This window comes from Chroicocephalus ridibundus, chromosome 1, assembly GCF_963924245.1.
Source record: "Chroicocephalus ridibundus chromosome 1, bChrRid1.1, whole genome shotgun sequence".
Lineage (NCBI taxonomy): Eukaryota > Metazoa > Chordata > Aves > Charadriiformes > Laridae > Chroicocephalus > Chroicocephalus ridibundus.
The window spans coordinates 168,426,651-168,448,494 of NC_086284.1; the positions used below are offsets into that span (position 1 = coordinate 168,426,651).

Consider the following 21,844-nt stretch of genomic DNA (forward strand, 5'->3'; position numbering starts at 1 on the left):
TTTTATTGGACTTTAGGAAGGTCTATCACTTTTTTAACACTATTCCATACAGAATTATCTGATAGGAAAACTTGGCGCTTTCACTCATTTCTATTTATGATTTCTAGCATAGAGCTATCGAATTAATTACCAGTATGAATTTGTATTTGAAGTATAAAATCTCCAGAGTGAAGAGTTTAGTCTAGAGGTGCTTTGCAGTGCAGTCTTATCAAAGAAAAGTGATGCCACCTACAAAGGAAGGAGGCTTACTTCTATTCCTCCTACCAAAGAAAAGATTCATTGTTGCTTTTATGGGAACAACATGCCTATTTCCGTAATTTTAAGTCCTAGCTAAAGTATACTGATAACTTTGTGAAGCAGTTACTTAAAAAACTAAAGGTTAGACACAAGGGCCTGCACATGTGGCTATCAACAGAATAGTGTACTAGACTTAGTGGTGTCCTGTATTTTCTTACACAGAGTAATACAGCAGCTGTATCCCAGAAATTGTAGGTGGTGTTCTCCTGTGTTAATACCCTAGCTGCCTCCTAAGTGGCTCAGGTACCTATTAACAGGAGTGAGGAGGGCACCTCTCCCATTCCGTACAGCAGGTTAGACTGGAGGAAAGTCACCATGAGCTGGCAGTCCAAAGTAAAAAAGATACTCACTTGCATGAGTTAAAATAATATTAATTTTGAAAAAAAAAATAAAATAAAAACTCTTTATTTCTTCTCACTATGTATTAGTGTCACAGCAGTAGAAGCATTCAGTATTTTTATTGCTTCATGCATTGAGGTTTTCTGCAATAAGAATACAATGAAGCTATCAGTGAAAGATGAGAACATAATGAAATGACAATGAACATACCAGGCTTGTAAAACTTTATTTTTAAACTCTGAAAATGATTTTTTCCCAACCCACTTAAATACAGGAAAGCTAAAACACAATCCTAACTGACAGAAAACAGGTTGTAGTTCAAGGAGTTCCATTCTGAGTAAAACAATGGAATAACAACATATCCAACTATACTACCTATATATCAAATTTCTCTTCACAGATATTGTGTCCGTGTTCTTCATAATCTTCTCTAGTTACTACCATGTCTTCAAAATCATCATTTTCAGAAATGAGCTTCCCACCTTCCCAAGAATAAGTAATAGGGCTGAAAAACAAACAAAGCTATTGTTAGCCATTCATTTAAAATAGAAGTATGCAGCGATGATTTCAAAGACTTCATTTAGCTGTACCTATTAAAAAAATACTTTTGATTGCCAAATCAAACCATTCAGCTCCAGACAAGTTATGAGACAAAGTTTGAAATTTTAGTGGGGCTAACTGACTTTGCTTTTTATAAAAAGCACGTGCCTGTTTGGAAGCTGGTATGAAGAGGGCAAGAAGTGGAGATGTCTTTGTATTTACTTTGCACAGATAACAATTCTTTAATAATGTTTAAAAACACTCTTTAATAGTACTTTAAGATTTTTTGTACTTTCAAGATATACTTGTTTTGTCTCAACTGTATACTCTCTCTGCCAAGACGTTACCCCTCCCAAATCCCTGAAGCGACTACATTAATGATGACATGGCAGCATCCAGACGCTGAAAATTCTTCTAAGTAAAAGACTTAACTCTAATATTGAATACTTATGTAACCACTTAATGATAATATAGTCTTATTTATCTGTTTACAATAAAAAGTAATCCTGAAAACACTTACATATATTCTTAACCTTTATTAGACGAAGTACAGGGGAAGCAGATGGTCTCTAATTTATTTGGTTTGTCTGAAAATATGCCAATTTAAAGCATTCTTCTTTTACAATTTTGGTTCATTCAATATTTAAATTAACCCCTTTACTCAATCTATCTTTTTAATCAGCAACAGAAATCCTACTTTATAGTTTGTTCTGCTAGAAGGACAAAGCTTGTTCTGTACAGTTTAGAACTTACTTTTCAGGAAGAACAACGGAAACATCATAATCAGTTGGAGTAAGACAGCGAACTTCAGAATAAACCCGATCTCTGAAGCCTGGAAAAAGGGTGTTTCCCCCAGTCAGAACTATGTTCTTGAAGAAATGAGGCTGCATTTCTGTAAAATAAATAAGTAAATCTGCAGTTAGAGACTGCGTATATATTTAAAGGGGTTTTCCCCGATTTTTTATAAATTGGAACAGAAGTAAGAAATACACATAGAATAATTTTATGATCATCTAATGATCACATCAGATAAATAGTTTTTATTGAGAAATACAAGAAAGTGATCAATCACCCTCTGTTCTTCGTGACTTTTAGAATTTGGCTTTGATAACTGTTTTCTTATATTGTCTATTGAATTTCATGTCTGCCAAGACAATTCCCCTTTCAAAAGGATTGTAAATGATACGATTTTTTTAAGAGTACAAAATAATTGCCTGAATGCTGGGATACTTATGTGGTATCATAAAACCTATGAAAGTCTTCTTTATAATAACATTAATTTCATGCATATCACCTATAAATTGAGAGCTTTAGTATTACTTCTGACAAACACAGCAGTCAGAAAGGTTTTCTACTTTGATGCTTAAAATTACTGAGTTTGGTCAGTTTCATTTTTCTCTTCAGTTTCATTTGTCTCTTCTTCCAGTGAAGAAAGCCATTTTAAAACACAGCTAAAACTAACTTCAAGTACATCCCATCATCAGTGCCAAAGACAGACAGGTCACACTAGAAAAGGATGTTGAGAAGAATTAGGCCTACAGCAATTAACTGAAACAAGAGTAGAAACCAATCAATGAATCACCACAAACCTGTGTTTGCCTAACAGAGAATCCTGTAGACAATCAGTTCTAGAGCATATGACACACACCAGAAGACAGAACAGTTCACAATAACTTAGTAACTGGCATATTGAGAGTACTAGCTTCTTAAGACACTTTAGATACTTAAAAAAACCAAACAAAACCAAACAACAAACCAAAAAAATCCCTAAACAACACAACACACACACACTTTTCAAAATACTTGTAGGTTATACCTTCAGGTAAATTCTGAATAGAATAAACAATGGCTTCAGGAATTCCCATCTCTTGAATACCAATATCTGAAGGATGGAAGAGTATTTCTGGAACTGCAAATCTTTCATTTGCTAGACGAAGTATTTGCTCACCAGTCTTGTATTTTCCACTTAACACCATCTCTTCCCTTGGCTAAAATAAAGACATGAATAGTAGCCACTGCTTAAGAAAAGAAATTGCATCCTAGAGTATTCAGCTTATCTTTTTCATGTACTGCAGTGGCAGGCAGTATCTTCCACGTTAAGTGGTATTATCAGCAAATCTTTTAAGAATAATACATACTCTGGTATTAAATCTGAAGTGACTTTGCTCTTATCAACTGCAGTTTTGCCTAAAACAAAATAAAACAGGTATGTGTGAGACTGGCCTTAAAATACTGGGACTGCTTTTGAAACTATGGCCAACTCAGTAAATGAGATAAATTGTTAAATTGTCTTCATTGGTATGAAGACTTTTCAGGCTCTTCGATAACATGACTTTGAACCTTCTACCTATTAGGGTATTTAAATGAAATTCAGAGAGACTCACAAAAAGGTATCAAAGCAGAGAAAACATTTTCCAACTTAACTTTAAAAAAAAAACAGCAATAATGCTGTGGATAGGTTGTATGACAGAGCACAATCATAGAAAGCTACAAGTACTAAATAACACAACATAAAATGCTATGCTGGAAAAAATAGTATTTAATTTTCATCTCAAATTCCTAAGGAAATCTTTACCAATTAATGTATAGCACAGAAAGAAGTTACAACACAGCATTAGAAAAAAAAAAAGTCTTTTTAACGTGTCTACTAGACTTGTGCAGGGGCACAGTCCAGAAAATACTTCAAAAACCATACTAGCATTACCTTACAAAATCCCTTTTTGATTGTGCTGAAGTCTGGCAAAACATAATCTACCATTACAGTATTTTCCTCTCCTTTCAATCTGAAAGAGAAGAAAGTAAAATACAACAGAATAAAGAACAAGTTCTAAATCCCAATTATTTTATACTGACAAGACTTCCTTTGACTTGACTGGAAAATTTTCTGATTAAGAATATAGTTTTATTTGTTTGTACAAACAAATTATTCAGAAATACCAACTTTTACATGTAGTACCATTGTATACGTACTTGGCGATGTCCATGTCCTTGTAAAAGTCTTGAGAAACATAACACACATCTTCTTTCACTTGATTAATTACATGCGTTTCATCCATAACATGTAGCTGCCTGTGAAAAACAAAAACCAAAACCACAGAAGTTTGAGAATAATTAAGTCTTAGCATCTGTCCAGAAAACTCTCCAGTTTTCTGCTGGAAATGAGCAACCACAGTTTTCAAATCGCAGAAAGCTACTGTCTCAATATTTAAAACTTGTATTCAATTTACAAAAGCATTCCCGGCCTACTGGAGTTTAATGTTTTCCTTTCTCACAGTTCAATAAATACAAACATCTACCTGCATTTGCCCGAAGTCTTCATAACAAGCATAGCCATAATCCTGCAATTAGTTCTACTAGCAAAAACCTTTACCTAGATAAAGTTCCATGCTAAAAAGGATCGTAATGAAAAATAAAATTCAATAGGATCGACTTGTGGTATTGATAGAATCAGTTAACCAACTTACTGATGATCTACTGAGACATCTCAGAAAACATGTAAGGACTTGGATAATTGTGAATGCACAGGTAACCTCAGCAATTTGAAAAGTGCTGGCACTTTAAAAACTAACAGCCTAATTCTTCAAAGAGCTTAAGCTCATCTTAATTCATCTTGAGCTTAAGCTCAAGATGGCAGCTACCAGTTTATAAGACAAAAATTCCCTTCTCCTTTAAACAGTATTTAATCTAAAATTCACAGAACCAGTATGAATGTCCCCACAAACATCTAGCTCATTTCATACCAGGTCACAAGATGGTGATCAGCATGCTTTACCTGTAAGAGATGATCTCCTTTAGATGGTTGGTTAAGAGTTTTCCTCCAACATTAATCCTACAGAAAAGGAGTAACACATGGAATTCTGTCATTATTAACTTCAGGCACAGCAAACAATTCTTCTAGAAAATATATACTGCGGTTTACCTGATGATTGCCTCTTTTTTCTTTTTACTTCTACAATAAGGTACAATGTGTGTAAAAGAGTATCCGCTATCCACAATGATACAACACAGCTCAGATGGATTATCCCGGAAATACCGATGCGCACTAAGAGCTCCAGCTGAAATACAGAAAAATTCATTTAATTTTTATATGAATATACACTTTTAGAATTTACATTGATATGAAAGTGTACTTGCTTTGTATTTTAAATACCTTTGACAGGCTTCCAAGACTTTGCAACATAATACTACAGCCAACACATGAATTAATTTTGACAGCGGATAAAATTAAGTATCATATATGACCCCATTTATTCTTTTTCAGGAATTACAATCCACGTTCAGTTTCCTTTCCTAAAGCCCAAGCAGACTGATCACATCACAATTTATCAAACCTATCTAAAGGAGTGTTCTATGTCCAACTATCTTTCAGAAGGGTTGTGATGTTATTTCCACTTTCCCTGTAAGATACAATATATTTCATGATTGTAATGCTGCATTTTACTTGCTAATACAAAACAAAACCAAGCAAAAAAACCACCACCACCACCACCCCCCCAAAAAAAAGGAAAGATATCAAAGTCTTCATGCAAATCTTTGGTGGACTTTCTTAAATGCTATTCTGTTTAAAAATCCATCCATTACCTCTGTCATCCTGACTCTCCTCAGATTTCCTTTAAATATATACCATGACACGCATAAGAAAGTGCTATAAGATTATAGCTGGAATTTCTTAAAAAAAAAAAAAATTTAATCCAGTTAGAGTACATGTAGGAGCATATTACTCAAGAGACAGGAAGGAAACAAAGTAATTTCTTTACTATCTTTTATATACATGCGTGTGCGTATGCATGCATGCATATTTATTTATTTATTTATAAGGTTAACCTTCAAAATATATAAATGCGAACTATAAGGAAACAGACTCACCATTTACTCTAAGAACTGCTTGAAATTGATATTCTTCAAATAGAATTTCATTCATGGATTCTTGAATTGAACTGAAGTTAAAATAAGGTTCGGTAATAATAATATTGGTATCTACAAAATCCACCTATGAAAAACACATTAAGATTGTCATTACACTAAACTCAGAGATTATTACTCCGTTACCACATTTTGCAGCAGTTGAAGATCGTAAATCTCAAGACATGGTTACCACTTGCCGTATCTGTTTGTAGAAACTAGGCTTAAGTAGTTTTAGTTTTGTTAAAGACTTCATGAGCAGTGATACAACTTTATCAAATTAATGAGTAAAAACATAATACAAGAGAACACCTTTGTGCATATTCTGCTCCTGCAGAACTGTATCCAACATTTTAAAGAGATATCCATAGAGGAACACTGCATACTAACCTAAGATACTTTACACTAATCCTGTCAACTACAGAAAGATAAGTCTCTTAACAGCTCAGCACTTGCATCACAGTCCTGCACAATGTAGAATCAATAATACAACTCGCAGTCACCTCTAATGAGTCCAGCAAAAGATCCTGGACTTTCCATTTACTAATATCTCAAACTCCTTTAGAGAGGACTTCAGAGGGTTATTTCAATCAAAACTGGATACGGCCCTAAGTGTATTACCAGCTGCATCTCTCTACAGGCTTCACTCATGAAAAAGAATTAAATTCTCCTCGCAACCATGACTAAACTGAATCTAATACCAAAACTAAAATGGAAGCTAGTATCAAAAGCCAACATTCTATATTTTCCTGTATGGAGAGTAAGACATTTTGAGGCGTTACTTTCATTCTCAGGACACCATTCTGGCTCCTAGGAGTTACAAAAAAGCAAAAACTGTCGGAGTATATAACAATACCTTTTGGTTTTTTAAATGAAAAATTAAAAGGGAAGCCTTAGTACGCTTCTTGTGCTAAATCCAGCTTGTGTCATAAATAATAATTAAGTATCAGATATTTATATTTTATACATTCAACTTACCCATAGGCAGAAAATGGTGAGCCAAAGATGGTTACTTAATGCGTACGTCTTTTGGCCTACTGACCTAGTTCATCACTCTCTTCTACATCAACAGTTTCTTAATCTCTAAACCACACTGTATCTGTCTATAATTGCTATCATTTTTTATTAACTTGAACTCTTAATTATATTGATGTGAATGTCTTTTAACGTGTGAACGGAACTTAGTATGAATACACACAAAACTGAAAAATTTAAAAGTTTTTTAAATTCCTACACCAGAGCTCAAAGTAAAAGTTTTCTTCAGTTTGCAAAAAAATAAATCCCTGTGATTTCAAATTGAAGGCACTTTCAAAGAGAACAGTAAGATCACCAATTCTATTTAATATTTGATGTACTTATGTTAATTCCATTAGTTAGTATTTAACCTACACAAAATCTGTAATTAAAAAAAGCTCTTACTTGGTACATTTCTTTTCCAAAAAGATAATCCCAAACCTGTCTCTGGACATCCCAGTTCACCAAGTAACCCTGTAGGAATTTAGAAAAAAATTTACACTATTTAGAAAATAAAATCATACATAAAAAAAACCCCTAACCAATTACTAGAAATCAAAAAATGTCAAGTGATTTATAGACTGGTAATATAAAGAAATTTGAGAGTAAAAATGTCTAAATTCACATTTCTATGCTAATGTGTAAATATTACATAACATAAAGAATGTTACAAATATTCCCCTATCAATATGTTAACTGCTACACTACAAAAACAATGTAAATTTTGTTTCCTATATACATTATTCTCTTTGACAGAAGCCTGTCAGTCTGACCTCAGTGCTGGGGAAGGTTATGGAGCACATCATCTTGCGTGCCATCACATGGCAGGTACAGGACAACTAGCTGATCATGCCCAGTCAGCATGGGTTTATGAAACCTTGACTAATCTGACCTCCTTCTATGACAAGGTGACGTGCTTAGTGGATGAGGGAAAGGCTGAGGATGTTGTCTACCTGGACTTTTGTGAAGCCTTTGACACCGTTTTCCACAGCATTCTCATGGAGAAATTGTCTGCTCATGCCTTGGACAGGTGTACGCTTTGCTGAGTAAAAAACTGGCTGGATGTCCGGGCCCAAAGAGTTGTGGTGAATGGAGTTAAATACAGTTGGTGGCCGGTCACAAGTGCTGTTCCCAGGGCTCAGTATTGGGGATGGTTCTCATTAATATCTTTATCAATGATGTGGATGAGGGGATCAAGTGCATCCTCAGTAAATTTACAGACCACACCAAGCTGGGTGGAAGTGTTGATCTGCTTGAGGGTAGGAAGGCTCTACAGAAAGATCTGTACAGGCTGGATCGATGGTTCAACAAGGCCAAGTGCTGGGTCCTGCACTTGTATCACAACAACCCCATGCAGCGCTACAGGCTTGGGGAAGTGTGGCTGGAATGCTGCCCAGAGGAAAAGGACCTGGGGGTATTGGTCAACAGGCGGTGAATATGAGCCAGCGGTGTGCCCAGGTGGCCAAGAAGACCAACAGCATCCTAGCCTGTATCAGGAATAGCATGTCCAGCAGGACTAGGGAAGTGATCATCCCCCTGTACTCAACTCTGGTGAGGCTGCACCTCAGGTCCTGTGTCCAGTTTTGGGCGCCTCAGTACAAGAAAGACATTGAGGTGCTGGAGCATGCCCAGAGAAGGGCAGTGAAGCTGGTGAGGGGTCTAGAGTACAAGTCTTATGAGGAGCAGCTGAGGGAGCTGGTTTTGTTCAGCCTGGAGAAAAGGAGGCTGAGGGGAGACCTTATTGCTTTCTACAACTACCTGAAAGGAGGTTGTAGCGAGGTGGGTGTGGGTCTCTTCTCCCAAGTAATAAGTGATACAGCAAGAGGAAGTGGCCTCAAGTTGCACCAGAGGAGATTTAGGATGGATGTTAGGAAAAAAAATTTCTCCACCAGAAGTGTTATCAAGCATTGGAACAGGCTGCCCAGGGAAGTGGTATTGAGAAGATGAGTATATCTGGCACCTGGGGACATGGTTTAGTGGTGGACTTGGCATTGCTAGCTTTACAGTCAGACTTGATGATCTTAAGGGTCTTTTCCAACTGAAATGATTCTATGATTGTTAAACTTGACACTGCTGAATGTGACTCTTGTATGATACTACATAAACCCTGCAGCTGGGGCATATCGTATGAAAATTACTCCTTTGAATATGAAAATAACAATTTACATTTGACTATAATGTTAAACTCAGGATGTCTTACTTACTTTCTGAAAAGGGAGAATATAAAAAAGACCAGAGGGATCTTTAATTTCATCCAGTTGATTTGCCGTGAAGGTTTTCAAGCGTGCAGTCTTTGATCTGAACTGACAGTTGGGAATAACGCTGGAAGAGATCGGGAAGTTTCCTATTCATCACTATACGAGACACATCCCTTCCCTTTACATTACTTTAGTAGATAATATACTTTCAATAATATTTTTTGCTGATGCGCTTTGCTCTTAATCCATTTCATTCGAGCCAGTTATGAGGGGAAATCTCTAATTCCTGATGCCCCTGGTGCAGAGGAGGCAAACCACGGCAAACCACGGCAAACCACGGCAAACCACGGCAAACCACGGCAAACCACGGCAAACCACGGCAAACCACGGCAAACCACGGCAAACCACGGCAAACCACGGCAAACCACGGCAAACCACGGCAAACCACGGCAAACCACGGCAAACCACGGCAAACCCTCCTGCACACAGCACCAAAGTCCCGTCCCCCGCCCAGGCCCCACCACCCCCCGGGACTGACGGTTCAACGGTCCCGCCGGGCCGGCCTGCGCGCGCCGCAGGGGCGGGGCCACAGGCCGGGCCGCTCTCCGGCCGGCGCACGCGCGCTGGCGACCCTGCTCTCCGCTGAGGGAGCGGAGGGGAGATCTCCCGTGCGCCCGGGCACCGGCGGAGCGATGAGGGAACGCCCGCCCCGCCCCGGCCCGCCCCGGCCCCTCACCTGACGTTCGCGTGGCTGTAGCCGATCTTGGCGTTGTAGGCGCCGTTATCCAGCACCAGCGTCGCCATGTTCCCCACGGCGCCACGGCCGCCGCCGCCGTCCCAGTATTGATCCGCCACCGCCGTGGATCTCTATGGTTACCATAGAGCGGAGGAGCGGCGCCCGCGCGTGGCCTGACGGGACGCAGGAGTGCCGCGGGAACCGCCTCCGGCACCGCACCCGCCGCTGGTGCGAGACGCCGGCCGCTCACGTGGCACCGATGACGCTGGATAAGCTGCGGGGCCTATTGGTCGGGCGCGACCCGGAAGCTCTCGCCAACGAGAGGGGCGGGGGAAACGACATGGCGTCGCGTCGTCCAGCGCCGTTGCCGTTCCCTGCGGGTCTGGTGCGCCTGCGCGGGCAGCCCGGCCTCCCCCGGGCGGCGGGAGGGGGCGGTTGCGGGCAGCCCCAGCCCTCTGGCGGCAGCGGCGACCCCTGAGGGGGGGCGGGGGGGTCGCGCCGCGCCCTACACGGCAGGGGCACAGCGGGCACCGGGCCGTTACCGCCAGAACCTGGGGAACGCGGGCCCTTCGCCGGTGTGTATCACCATTGTTTTAATGTTGTTGTAAGCGTGATGTAATTAACGCTTTTATTATAAATGATATAAGAAACAGTGCTGTTGATATTCGCCGTCACTGACCAGGTGCTTTATTAAGTCCGTGTGGAATAGCACACCCCTGCATAGCATCACACAGCCACAGAACAGCCCAGGCTGGAAGGGACCTCAGAAGGCCACCTGGTGGGAAGGGGAGCCGAGGTGAGATGACCTAGTGCCCTCTCCAGATACAGCTTGAAAACCTCCAGTGGTGGGGACTCCATTGCATCCCTAGGGAGGTTGTTTCTGTGATTAACAGTTCTTGCTATATAAAAAAATATCCCTATATCAAAATGAAACCTCTCCTCGTTGCCCCTTATCTTCTTGTGAAGGGAGAGCCTCTATCCTCTTTGTAGCCACGCTTTTGAGTACTGGAATACTGTGGTAAGGTCTCCCCCCGAGCCTCCTCTCAAGGAAGAAAAGACCTGACTCCCTCAGTCCTTTCTCACAGGCAGGTTCTCCAGCTCTTTGATCTTCATGGTCTTCATTTGGACCCTTTCCAGTCTGTCCATGGCTTTCATGAATTGTGGGGACCAGAACTGGATACAATGACACCGTGAAGCACATTGCTGAGTTGGCGTGATAAGAATGCCAGACCACAAATGGAACTTTAGCTGAACTCGTGATCAAATAAAGGTAAAAAGAGTAAGGGTATCTCCCCCTAGTCAACCACCAGAGACCCTTGAGTATGTGCAAATAGTTGTACAAAATATTGCTTCAGATGTTATTAGTAACTAGTGTTGAAAGGCCTTATGTGTATTTTCATGAATAATGTGGATTCTATCCTTGAATTTACCAAGCATGAGCTAACGAAAAGAACTCCTAATCAAGGGAGGCAAGTATTGTATCATTCTCAAGGAAGCACATCCAGCATAAGGACCTTGAGGGTGGTACTGATCTACACGTTTTTGGGAAGCTTAGCCAACGTGGCAGGAAAGTGAAAATTCTTAGTGTCCTAAGCTGAACTACCTTCATTATAATACTAAAAATCACACCTGTAGGTCAAGAAGACCCATGCCCAGGTGAAGACCCTTCCCTTGAGCATGTGTGGTAGCTGTAACTTGATGGTGTAATTGTATGTAAATTACTAACCAATCAAATATAGGTAGGCGGTACATTATAAGGATGTTGTAAAATGTGTATAAAAATCGCAGGGAGAGTTCTGATGGGTGTGCATGATAGGAGGAGAAATCCCCCACGCACCCAGCGCTGTAAATAAACTAATGTTGGCTTTCTGAGCTACAAACCTGGTTTGGAGAGTGATAGTTTCGTTACAGATTTTGGTAACAACAGTACTCCGGGCATGGCCTGACGAGCACCGAGCAGAGTGGGTTGATCACATCTCTATAGTTGCTAGTAATGGCCCTGCAGATTTGCGTTCGTTGCTGCAGCATCGCACTGCTGGCTCCTGTTCAGCTCATGGTCCACCAGCACGCCCAGGTCCCTTTCAGCAAGGCTGCTCCCCCCACCACACAGATCCTGGCCTGCACCAGGCTCTTTGGTTATGTCGTCCCGGGTGCGGGATCTTGCACTTGTCTTTATGATGAATTTTGCTTTATTTATACGCTTTCCCTACCATCACTGGTATCTTTGTTGTTGTCCAATAAAATAGGAAGTGAATTACAGTTTTGTATCTGTATGCAATTGGCTTTCCTGGAAATACCAGACCTTAAAAATTAAACTGCTACTCTACATGATTACTCTTTACACTAACAAATATCAAATGTCTTTCCATGAGCTAGGATGTTCAGTGGAATGCACGGCAATCTGATTTTAGACCAATCCTCTTTATGTGCTTAGCAGTTTCTTAAGGACAGCATCCTTAATCTCCGCTTTAGCAGATATATTCTTTGGTTCTTGAGGAGAGGTCACAGGAATTATCAAAAGCCAGTTTTTCCAGTTCAGGGGTTTCTGGATTCTTTTAAAGAACTGGTAAATTGTTGGTTGTTCTCATTCTTTGCCCACCGACAGGTATAGTAATAGTAAATTTTGGTTTTGTAATCAAAACCCCAAACCCAAAATACACAAAACATACAATTGTGACAAATGCTTTAAGTATTCACAGTGTTACAACAAAACATAAGATATTACTCTTAAAATTACATAATTGTTGCTTTGTCCTTTTATTAATATTAATAATATAAAGTTCTTAGAAGTATAATTTAGACACAAAAAAACATTAGCTACTGCTAACTTTTGTCGTGTGAGATTAAAGGTGAAAGCCAGAATTTATTTTTTGTCTTCTCGATACTAGCTCTGGCTCTGTGAGATTTCATCTGTTTTCATTTAATGACTTGTATTGAATTCAGAGTTACTTTTGCTTTTTTTTTAGTACCTACAGGACAAGTAACAGTTCACTTAGATTTATGTGTAGTGGTTAATATACATAAATATTTAAAATCTCTCAGAACTAAAGTTGGTATATTTACTGTCATTGCTAACTGAGGCCAACTCACATACGTATTTATTGAGTTTGTTTACATATTCACCCATATATTGCAGTGACGCTTCTGATAATAGTTTTTTTGTTGTTGACAGAGTACCTAACAAAGTCGGTAACATAGCAAGGACACATAAATATGACTTTTAAATGTCCATATAGTAGCAATCCTTGTGCATTGCCCCTTACAATAGCTTAGAATTGCTATTTTGTGATGCTCTTTGAGTAGTGGCCCATCAGACTACTTACTCAGCCTTGCACACCTGCATTTGAAGACAAATCCTTCCTTATTTTTGCATTATCCGTATGAAGCCGTGCCAAATTTCTCATTCTGCAAGTATGCTTAGGTCACATTTTATTTGTTCTTTTTCCACATTTTCTACTGCTTTATTTAATAGGAAAACCAAAGAATATTTTTGTTAAATCTGTGACTTTCACGTTTCTGAAGTCGCTTGGGCTCTAATTGTGTTTTGTTTTTTTCTCTCAAGTCCATTCCTGTTTTTGCAGTTCAAGCAACCCGCATGACCACATGAAAAGTCAAACTCCATCTCCACACCCTATACAAAGCACACAGCTGCTTATTTGCTCTGCTCTGCAGGCACGTGCAGCCTCAGCATGATCAAACAGTGCCAACTACAGAATTAGCAGGTTGTTTAGAGCATCCAAAGAAAGTTATCCCCGCAGAAGACGTTATTGCAATCTTTAACCCTGACACAGGGTAACGTTATCCTGGATTTAGCATCCATAAACAGAACCCCCACGCACCTTTCTTTGTCTAGGTGATGGCGAAGGGCAGGCTGGTGGATGAGATGACTGCCTGATGGGAAACTCCGTACATCCTTGGGTTCTTGGGTCTTCGACTGAATGGAAAGAGTTCACAAATAGGCCCTAGAAATTACCTGTGGTGAATATAAGCCAAAAATCTTCTTTGAGATCATTTTAGTATCCTGGGTACGCTCATGAGCGGGGTTCTTTCTTGGTGACATGAGTGCCAGCTGCTCCATAAGGGAGGGAAGCCAGGAGCTGAGGGGGATACTGTGGCCAGCAAGGCAGGACCATGCTAGCCAGGGCCTGTCCCACCATGCCAGCCAGGGAGCAGGGCAGGTAGTTGAGGGGAAGTCATCAGTCAAGTGTCTGAAGATGAAGCAGGTCTGAGGTCAAGCACAGAAGTTAATCCTCAGGTCAGGGTCAGGATTAGGTCTGGTGGGGTGAACAAGGGCCAGAAATAGCCCAGGGATCACCAGGGAGGTCCATGGTGACCACACAGATCTGAAGTCAAGGTGAAAAGTCGTTGGGTCAGGGTCCAGATCAGCAGGACCCAGATCAGCAACACCTACAGCAATACATGTGATGATCTGCCGCTAAAGCCACTCCTTCTTTTCTTCTCCTGTGACGCAGTTTCTCCTCACTGGATAGGGAGTAATTTTGATAAATCAAGAGCAAAGAGCCTTGGTTACTAGATGAAGAAATCCTACATAGCAATGTTTATAAGTGCAAAGTAGTCAGGAAGGCTAAGCCACTCTTTCCTCTTTGTGGTTATCATATTAAGGTGACAGCTGATGACACAATTTTCTTCGTAAATGGTTTCCTTGCTTTGTTCAGAACAGGAGTCAGTCTTTGGGAATTTCTGTCAAGCACCATCTTCACGTAGCGGTGGTCTAACTATCATGAACATGATAGCAGAAATTCATCTGTCTGCAAACGTGGGACTGTGATTAGGAGAATCAGCCCAAAGTCTTAATAAACACAGTCTGGGGTTATCCTGGTATTAATTTGCATCAGGCCGTAAAATGAAGTGTCAGATACTCTGCTCAAACCAAGGGATAAGCTGGGCTCCTTACCACATGTTCTTCTAGTTCCCTGGGGGGGGGGAGTTGATCTTTGCATCTTCCTCCATTCCTCCGTTTAGTGTGCACCAGATGGGAGAGAACATGAGGTCACAATTCAGATGAACCCTGCCGGACAGGCAGAATGCTTTCCAGTTTGACATTAATGAAGAGCCTCTGGACTTTCCCGTTTCTGCCAGAGCTACAATCTTGCAGGACACTTGAAAGGGAACACACAGCATGAGTCCTGCTTTCCTTGCCCCTCGTATTTTCTTTCTTGATGAGAAGCTAATCCATCGTTATGATGAACATTGTTTCTCCAAGATACTGGTAGAATTTTTTCTGGTTCAGAAAATTGATCTTAAAACAGGAATAAAAGTGTTAGCTTCATACACAGCTCATTCCCACTTTATAAATCTCTTTAAAGAATATAATTATGTCAGTATTACACAACTGACTGATTTTTAAATGCCTGGAAAAATCAATTGAAAATGTTCATCTCCCGACCTTTCATCTGTTACTGCTTCATAGTTCCGACTTAAAGGTCCTTGGGGTTTTGGTCCATTGCATATAAATTATTAATCAGTTATGTATATGAGCAGCAAAGAAAATAGTATCTGATGTCTTTCTTCTGCAGCTCTAGACTATATTGTAGAGCCAGCAAGCCTTTAGACAGAGGTCACATCTGAAAATCTTGTTAGTTTTACAACTGTTAATTTTTTTCTTTTTCCAGTTAATACTACTGTTTCGGGTACTCGGTGGCCTACCACTGAAATTCTTCAAGATATCTTTTCTGAACGAGGGAGCCCCAGAAGAGAGGAACAAAACTATTACAGGACATTTATTTTTTCTAACCGACTTGGAATTTTTGCTACAGCATGAGAAGCTATTCTGTCAAAATTAAAATAATCTGTGGGCTTTATACTTGCAAAAGATACCCAGTGAAATGTAAGCACCTGGAGAACAACCTGATTTTACAAGTCTGGGCATTTGAGTAATTGCTGAGAAACCTGGGGTAAGGGAAATATTCTAGATGAGTACATGCATATGAATTTATTGTCATACTATTGTAAGTGTTTGTCAGTAAGCTTTTCTTCTCCAAACGCTGTAGGAGCAGCAGCCGTTCTGGATCTCAGCTGGGCCAGGATCTGGCCCAGGAGAAGGGTGGCAGCTGTTCAGGCAGGGTTTGCTGCCTGAGCAACTCTTCCATTCTGGAAGATGAGATAGCAGGGTCAAATTTATTGCTTGCGGGGTTGTTTCCTTGCTTGGGGCATCATTTTGGGATGGTTTTGGGGTTGCCAGGTGGAAACAAATTTGAGAATTGCTTTTTGTAGCTGGGAATGAGTATCACTTCTAAAAGAGTGGTCACTTTTATAAAAGGATAGATGTCTCACTTGGCTAAGCAAGGTGAATTTATTGTGAAAGAGCTAGAGTAGTGGAGTTTACCTTAAAAATTTAAAGTAACCTAAAATATTGCTTCTGTGAATGAGCTCTGCCAGCTCCAACGCTGAGGAAGAGCGTGAGGTGCAGCTATTAACACCAAGTATTAGCGCAGGTAGGTAATACACATTTTATCAAGAGAAATTCTTGCTACCTATTAGATCCTTTTTTGTTGTTGTTGTTTTTGTTAGACATAACACCTTTTAGTGGCACTTTGTAACAGATTTTCAACAACAGCAACAACCGGTGCCGGTCACACGGCCTGCGGGGCTCTGAGGGGAGGCAGAGGCCGGGCCCACGAGGGACGCGCTCCACGGGCGGGCTGAGGCATGGAGCCACAGGCAGGGACACTGGCGCTGGCAAAGAGTTTTGCAGATCGGGAGGCTGAAGAGGGAGGAAAGAAGCAGCAGGCGGCGAAGCGCGGAGAAAAGGCGGCGGCGCGGCCCGGGCAGGACAGAGGCTGCGGGCGCTGAGGAGTGGGATGACGGCGCTTAGCAGGCGGACGCCGGCTGCGGCGGGCAGCGGGGGCGGTCCCTTCCCGGGGGTCTGCAGGCTGAGGGGAGCAGGTGACCCGCCTCCGCCTCGCCCGGCGCTGCCGCTCCCCGCTCGGGGCGGTGGCTCCGGTTCCGACCCTCCCCGTGCCCGCCCCGCCGCCGCCGCCGCCCCCGCCCCCCGTCACTAGGCGATGCTGCAGCCAAGATGGCGGCGGGCGCCGAGTGAGGGCGAGCGGCGGCAGCGGCTCCGCTCCCGGCGCTCTCCCCGCCTCGGGCAGGGGGAGGCGGAGGGATGAGGCGCGTCCCCGGTCCCGGCCGGTCGTCGTGAGGGGCGCGGGCCGGTAGACACCATGGCGGGGATCATCAAGAAGCAGATCCTGAAGCATCTCTCCAGGTCAGTGGGGCGCCGTGCCCCGGGGGAGACGGCGGGGTGTGTAGGGGGGCGGCGGCAGCTCCCGGCTCCGGGCGGAGAGCGGCCCCCGGCGCCCTCTGCGGGGCTGGGGGGACCGGGCTTTATTCAGCCCGCGGAGCGTGGAGCGGGAGCCCCCTCCTCGGGGTGACTGTGCGGAGGCGGAGGGGGCGGCCGGCGGTGACAGCCGCCTGAATGGCCCCTAGCCCCCTCGCTCGGTGCCCGGCGGCGCGCAGGCGCTCGCCTGAGGCGAGGAGGGGGCTCCGGTCTTGCCTGGCGCAGACGGGAGTCACCGAGTGAGTCACCGCCGGGCTCCGGTCGCCTCCCCGCCGGGCAGACGCTGGCCGCCCCCGCGGCCCGCCGCGCAGCGGAGCGGAGCCGGGCGGGGGCTGCCGCGGCAGTGGGCCCGCGTCCCCCCCGCTTCCCTGGGAGGCGGCGGCCCAGCCCCTCGGTGAGGGCGCTGACGGGGGCCGCGGGGCGCCCCCAGGGCAGCCCGCGGGGGGCGAGGAGGTGTGCGAGGGGGAGCGCGGAAAAGAAAGGGGGGAAAAAATCCCCAACCCCGTCCTAATTCAGAGGCGGCGGCGGCGGGGGGGGTTTACACCCTTTGGCTTGGTGGTGGCGGGGGCTGTGGGAGCCCGGCCTGTGCCCTTGCAGGTCTGCTGGCGACATCCCAGCTGTGGCAGCCGCAGGTGAGGCCGGGTTAACAAAAGAGATGCTCCTTCCGGTGCTCGGCAAAGGATGAAATAAGTTCAGCGTTTTCTGGGTGACTGGAATCGTATCTAACATGCCTCGTGGGTTAAAACAAACAAACCAAAAAACCCCACCCTACTGAAAAATGTAGCTGTCAGCGTGGAGAAAAGGAGGGAAAAACTGCAGAAAGTACACAGTTTGATTGATACGATTTCAAAAAGCCACATTACGATTCTCCCAAAGAGAGAGGAAAACCTATTAGGTACTTGATTTGTCATGATACCACAGCGTTGTTGTTGTTCTTCAGAGCTGACTTTTGTAAATTAAAAAATATAACCTGAAATATTCCTTATTTGCTCATTTTTTCAAAATGTTTTATTCTAATTTTGTGTGGTATTTCTGAAAGGTATTTATTTTAATCCGTGCTAATAAATAGAATCAAATGAAAGGACAGATTGTCGTTTGACTAATCTGTTGGTGATGCACAAGGAAAACAAAATTCTCATTCCAAATCCTTTGCTATCTATCCACTGAAGATGATGTAATAGAATATTTTTTTTCTCCCACCTTGCTCATGAGTTTTGTAGCTGGGAAGGCTGGTAAAGAAATCTTGTCTTCCCATGAAAATAACTGAGCACTGTGAGAATGGAAATGCAACATGAAGATGTCATCAGCCTGGAGTCAGTTTTCTGAGCAGAAATGTGCATGGAATCACTGGACTTAATTGACTGATAACAGCTCACTTTCTATAGTGCTGTTTAGCAAGCTGTGTGTAAAGAGAAGTGAACTCTAATCTCTGTGCTACAGGTTGAAGTCTAAAATGTGTCTAGCAACTGGGCATGAGTGACATGAGCTGGGTTTTGTCTATTTTTTTCAAATAAACCTAGGTGAGAATTAAGTATCTTTTAATGTTGAAAAATCTGTGGTTGCTTTCTTGAGTGATGTGATAATGCTTATTCAGTAAGACTGTGTCAATCGATTGTGACAAGTTTCATCATTTTTAAAAAGCTTGTGGGATATATCTAACAATCCGAGGTTTGCAGGTTGAAGTTGAGTCTCATGATCCACGCTATGTTGACATTAAAAGAGTGTGTTTGCTGCCTAAAATATAGGCAGTGTTATTATTAAGTCCCTTATTATGGGTGTTCTTAATCACATGATCAGATAGTATCTTTTCTCCCTGCAGAACTGGTGCTTCAGCGGTTGCAGATGTTGGTTACACAAGAAAATAGAATTCCGGTGACACAAGCACCTGTAAATCTGGTGGCTTTTTACATTTCAGGAACTTGGCTTTTCAACAAAAGCGATAATGTTGTTCTTTATTTCAGGATTTTCTTTAATATGTTTTGTAAGAACGTGGTTAAGGTAGGCTTCACACAGTGTTTTATTTCAGTCTGGAGCCAAATACATAAGGAATTTCCTGTAATACAGAGGGTGCCAAAGGACACTTTCACTTTGTATTCTATTACTATATTGGTTCCTGTTCTACAATTTTCATAGTTCCTCAAAACTGATGCCTGTTTGTCATCTTCAGCAAAGCGGGTGTAAGTGGCAAGATTAAAATGTACTTGAAGCCTATATATAATAAAGGAATAGTGGAAAGAATTGTCCTGTGATCTCGATTTACTTTCAGTTTTGATGACTGTGTTTCTCTTTTATGTTTGAACAAAGCCAAATCTAATATGTACTTCAAAGAACAAACAGAAGATATGAACTTGTACCTTCAGTTACAGAGAAGTACTTTTTTTGCCACAAATCACAGAATTGCTGAATGGTTGAGGTTGGAAGGGATCTCTGGGGGTCATCTTGTCCAGCTCCTCCAAATCATCATTGATTTAGCAATATTTGTTATGAAGATTGCTGCAATATCTGTTACTCATGTGTTAGCAATTTTCAGCTTTCTTATAATCTAGATACCGTATATGCAAATTTAAAAGCGTGTCATTCAGCAGTATAGTTTCCATTTAGCAATTTACAGTGCTTTTAGATATGCTGATACAGACACTGGTGTTGTGAAGGAGCCTTATCATTCTACATTTGTTAGCTAGGGAAGTTTTTAACCGGATATGAGTCCTTAAGGTCTGAGAACAAGAAGATGACCCAAACTGCATTTTGGAACAGTTTTGGTATCTAAATGACTTTTTACCTTTCTAAAAGGTTTTTCTTATTGCTGTGTTACAGCTTAAGAACAGTGAAAGTAGCAGAATTTATTTACTCAGCTTGTAAGAAACATGTATCTTAATGTCAGGATGTGGTGATGAGTTTTTAGCTTTCTCAGAGTCTTTTAAAAACTCTTAAAACATAAGCTATGTCCTCTGCCTTCAATATGCGTTGCTCATCTCCAAGGCTGTGGAAGAAAATAAGGAGGGAGGGGAGGGGCAGAAAATACTTTTTTCTTTTTTTTTTTTTTTTGTTCTTCGGATTATGTGGTGCTTGGCATAGGATATGAAACCAAATGCTAACTGCTAAGCTGAAGAGATGAGCTGGTCATTTGGAGGCTTGAATTTTTGTCAGCTCCATATTGTGTTGTGTGTGTATTTTGTGAATGCCGATGGTGGAACGTCTTTATTTTGTAATAGACATGCCCTAAAATGAAACAAGTATCTGGATAGTGGCATTATCCTTTACAAAAGTAGGAATGAGACACTGTGCTTTGGAGTCTTCTGTGTAGTGTTGGGATCATGTGGTCTTACTGTCCAGGTCTTCCCCAGTGAACTTAAACTTCAGTTGAATCTTCATATGTGCTGTTACATTATTCATGAGTGAGAGGTTTCGTGTTGCACAGCACCTTTTCTTGCAAGGTTTTCTGTGCACTGCTTTGCTATGATAATAGCAGATACCCTTTGGTGTTACTTCTTTTTCCTCAGTTAGACTTCGTAGACAAGTGTGTAAAACAATGGTGTTAAAGTTTTTTAGAAGGACTCTAGATTGCACTACGCAAGTTCACAATAGTAGGAACACGATTATTACACTCTCTGTGGTTATAGGGGAATCATCTACACCATAGGGATTTGAATCTTGAATTGTTTGGATCCAAGCTATCAACGGAGATCAGATATTACTTACACAGACTTGAATAAGGGCTTTTGCAGGTTGTTTTTGGTTTTGGCTCTTAGTATCATTGACTGAAATTCCCTTTCTAGCTAATGAGTGGTCTGAGTCTTCTGTGTAAGTATCTGCAATATTCCTGCCTTTCTGTGAAAAACAGTTTTGTTTATCAAAATACATCTAAAAGCATGAAGGAAAGCTTGCAAACTTTGCCTCTACCTTGAGTTAACTAGCCTCACTGAATATGACATTCCTCGTCTCAATTAGATATTAACTCTTAAGTTTACCAATGATAACACATACTTCAAAAATCCCGTTCTTTGTTTGAATCTTATTTGCTGTTTTCACAAAGAAAACAGTAAGAGGTCTAAAAGTGTTTGGTATGGCAGAAACCCAGATTGTTTTCAGTGTGTGTCATTAGTTAATGTTCTGCGTGAACTTAGACTTTCTCTGCTTTTGCTCACCTGAAGCAATAGATGTAAAAATACTCAGATTTCAATAAAAGAAAATTTCAGTAAACTTTGTGTCAATTTTTTTCACCTCACAGTTGGGAAATCATTCTAAAATACGTATGAAGATTAGTTTTACAAAGAATATCATGCTAATTGTATGGATATTGGGAATCAGCTGATCCTGCTATAAGCAGTGATATTCTACATCATCTGGTACAACTTCATCGATACACGTCCTACCTAAATATTTGAGCTGCCTATCACCCTGCTTTTATACCAGTAAGACATGCCTGTTTGGTGAGGGATGTTGCCATTGTGAGAGATCTGAAGTGACTCCTTTTAGGATCTACGAATATAACTCCTTTATTTGGCCAGAATGGGCACA

At 41.8% G+C, this 21,844-nt stretch overlaps 2 protein-coding genes across 3 annotated transcripts in view; one reads left to right on the forward strand and one right to left on the reverse strand.

Annotated features, from left to right (window-relative positions):
• Positions 1-722: 722 nt before the first annotated feature.
• On the reverse strand, positions 723-10,310 carry ACTR6 (actin related protein 6). Its single transcript, XM_063322722.1, has 11 exons — positions 10,027-10,310; positions 9,297-9,414; positions 7,498-7,566; positions 6,043-6,166; positions 5,096-5,231; positions 4,949-5,005; positions 4,147-4,245; positions 3,881-3,959; positions 2,993-3,164; positions 1,930-2,068; positions 723-1,141 (listed from the first exon to the last, which is right to left on the reverse strand). Exons 1-11 carry the CDS (start codon positions 10,092-10,094, stop codon positions 1,012-1,014), a joined length of 1,191 nt encoding a protein of 396 aa, XP_063178792.1. The 5' UTR covers positions 10,095-10,310; the 3' UTR covers positions 723-1,011.
• Positions 10,311-17,020: 6,710 nt separating this feature from the next.
• The window catches only part of BLTP3B (bridge-like lipid transfer protein family member 3B), a 63,433-nt gene continuing 58,609 nt past the window's right edge, over positions 17,021-21,844 (forward strand). For both annotated transcript variants that reach the window (XM_063322724.1, XM_063322723.1), the window contains exon 1: positions 17,021-17,254. Coding sequence is in view for 1 of the 2 variants with exons in the window: in XM_063322723.1 (XP_063178793.1) it covers positions 17,211-17,254 (44 nt within the window). In the remaining variant the exon portion in view is untranslated. The remainder of the gene's footprint in view (positions 17,255-21,844) is intronic.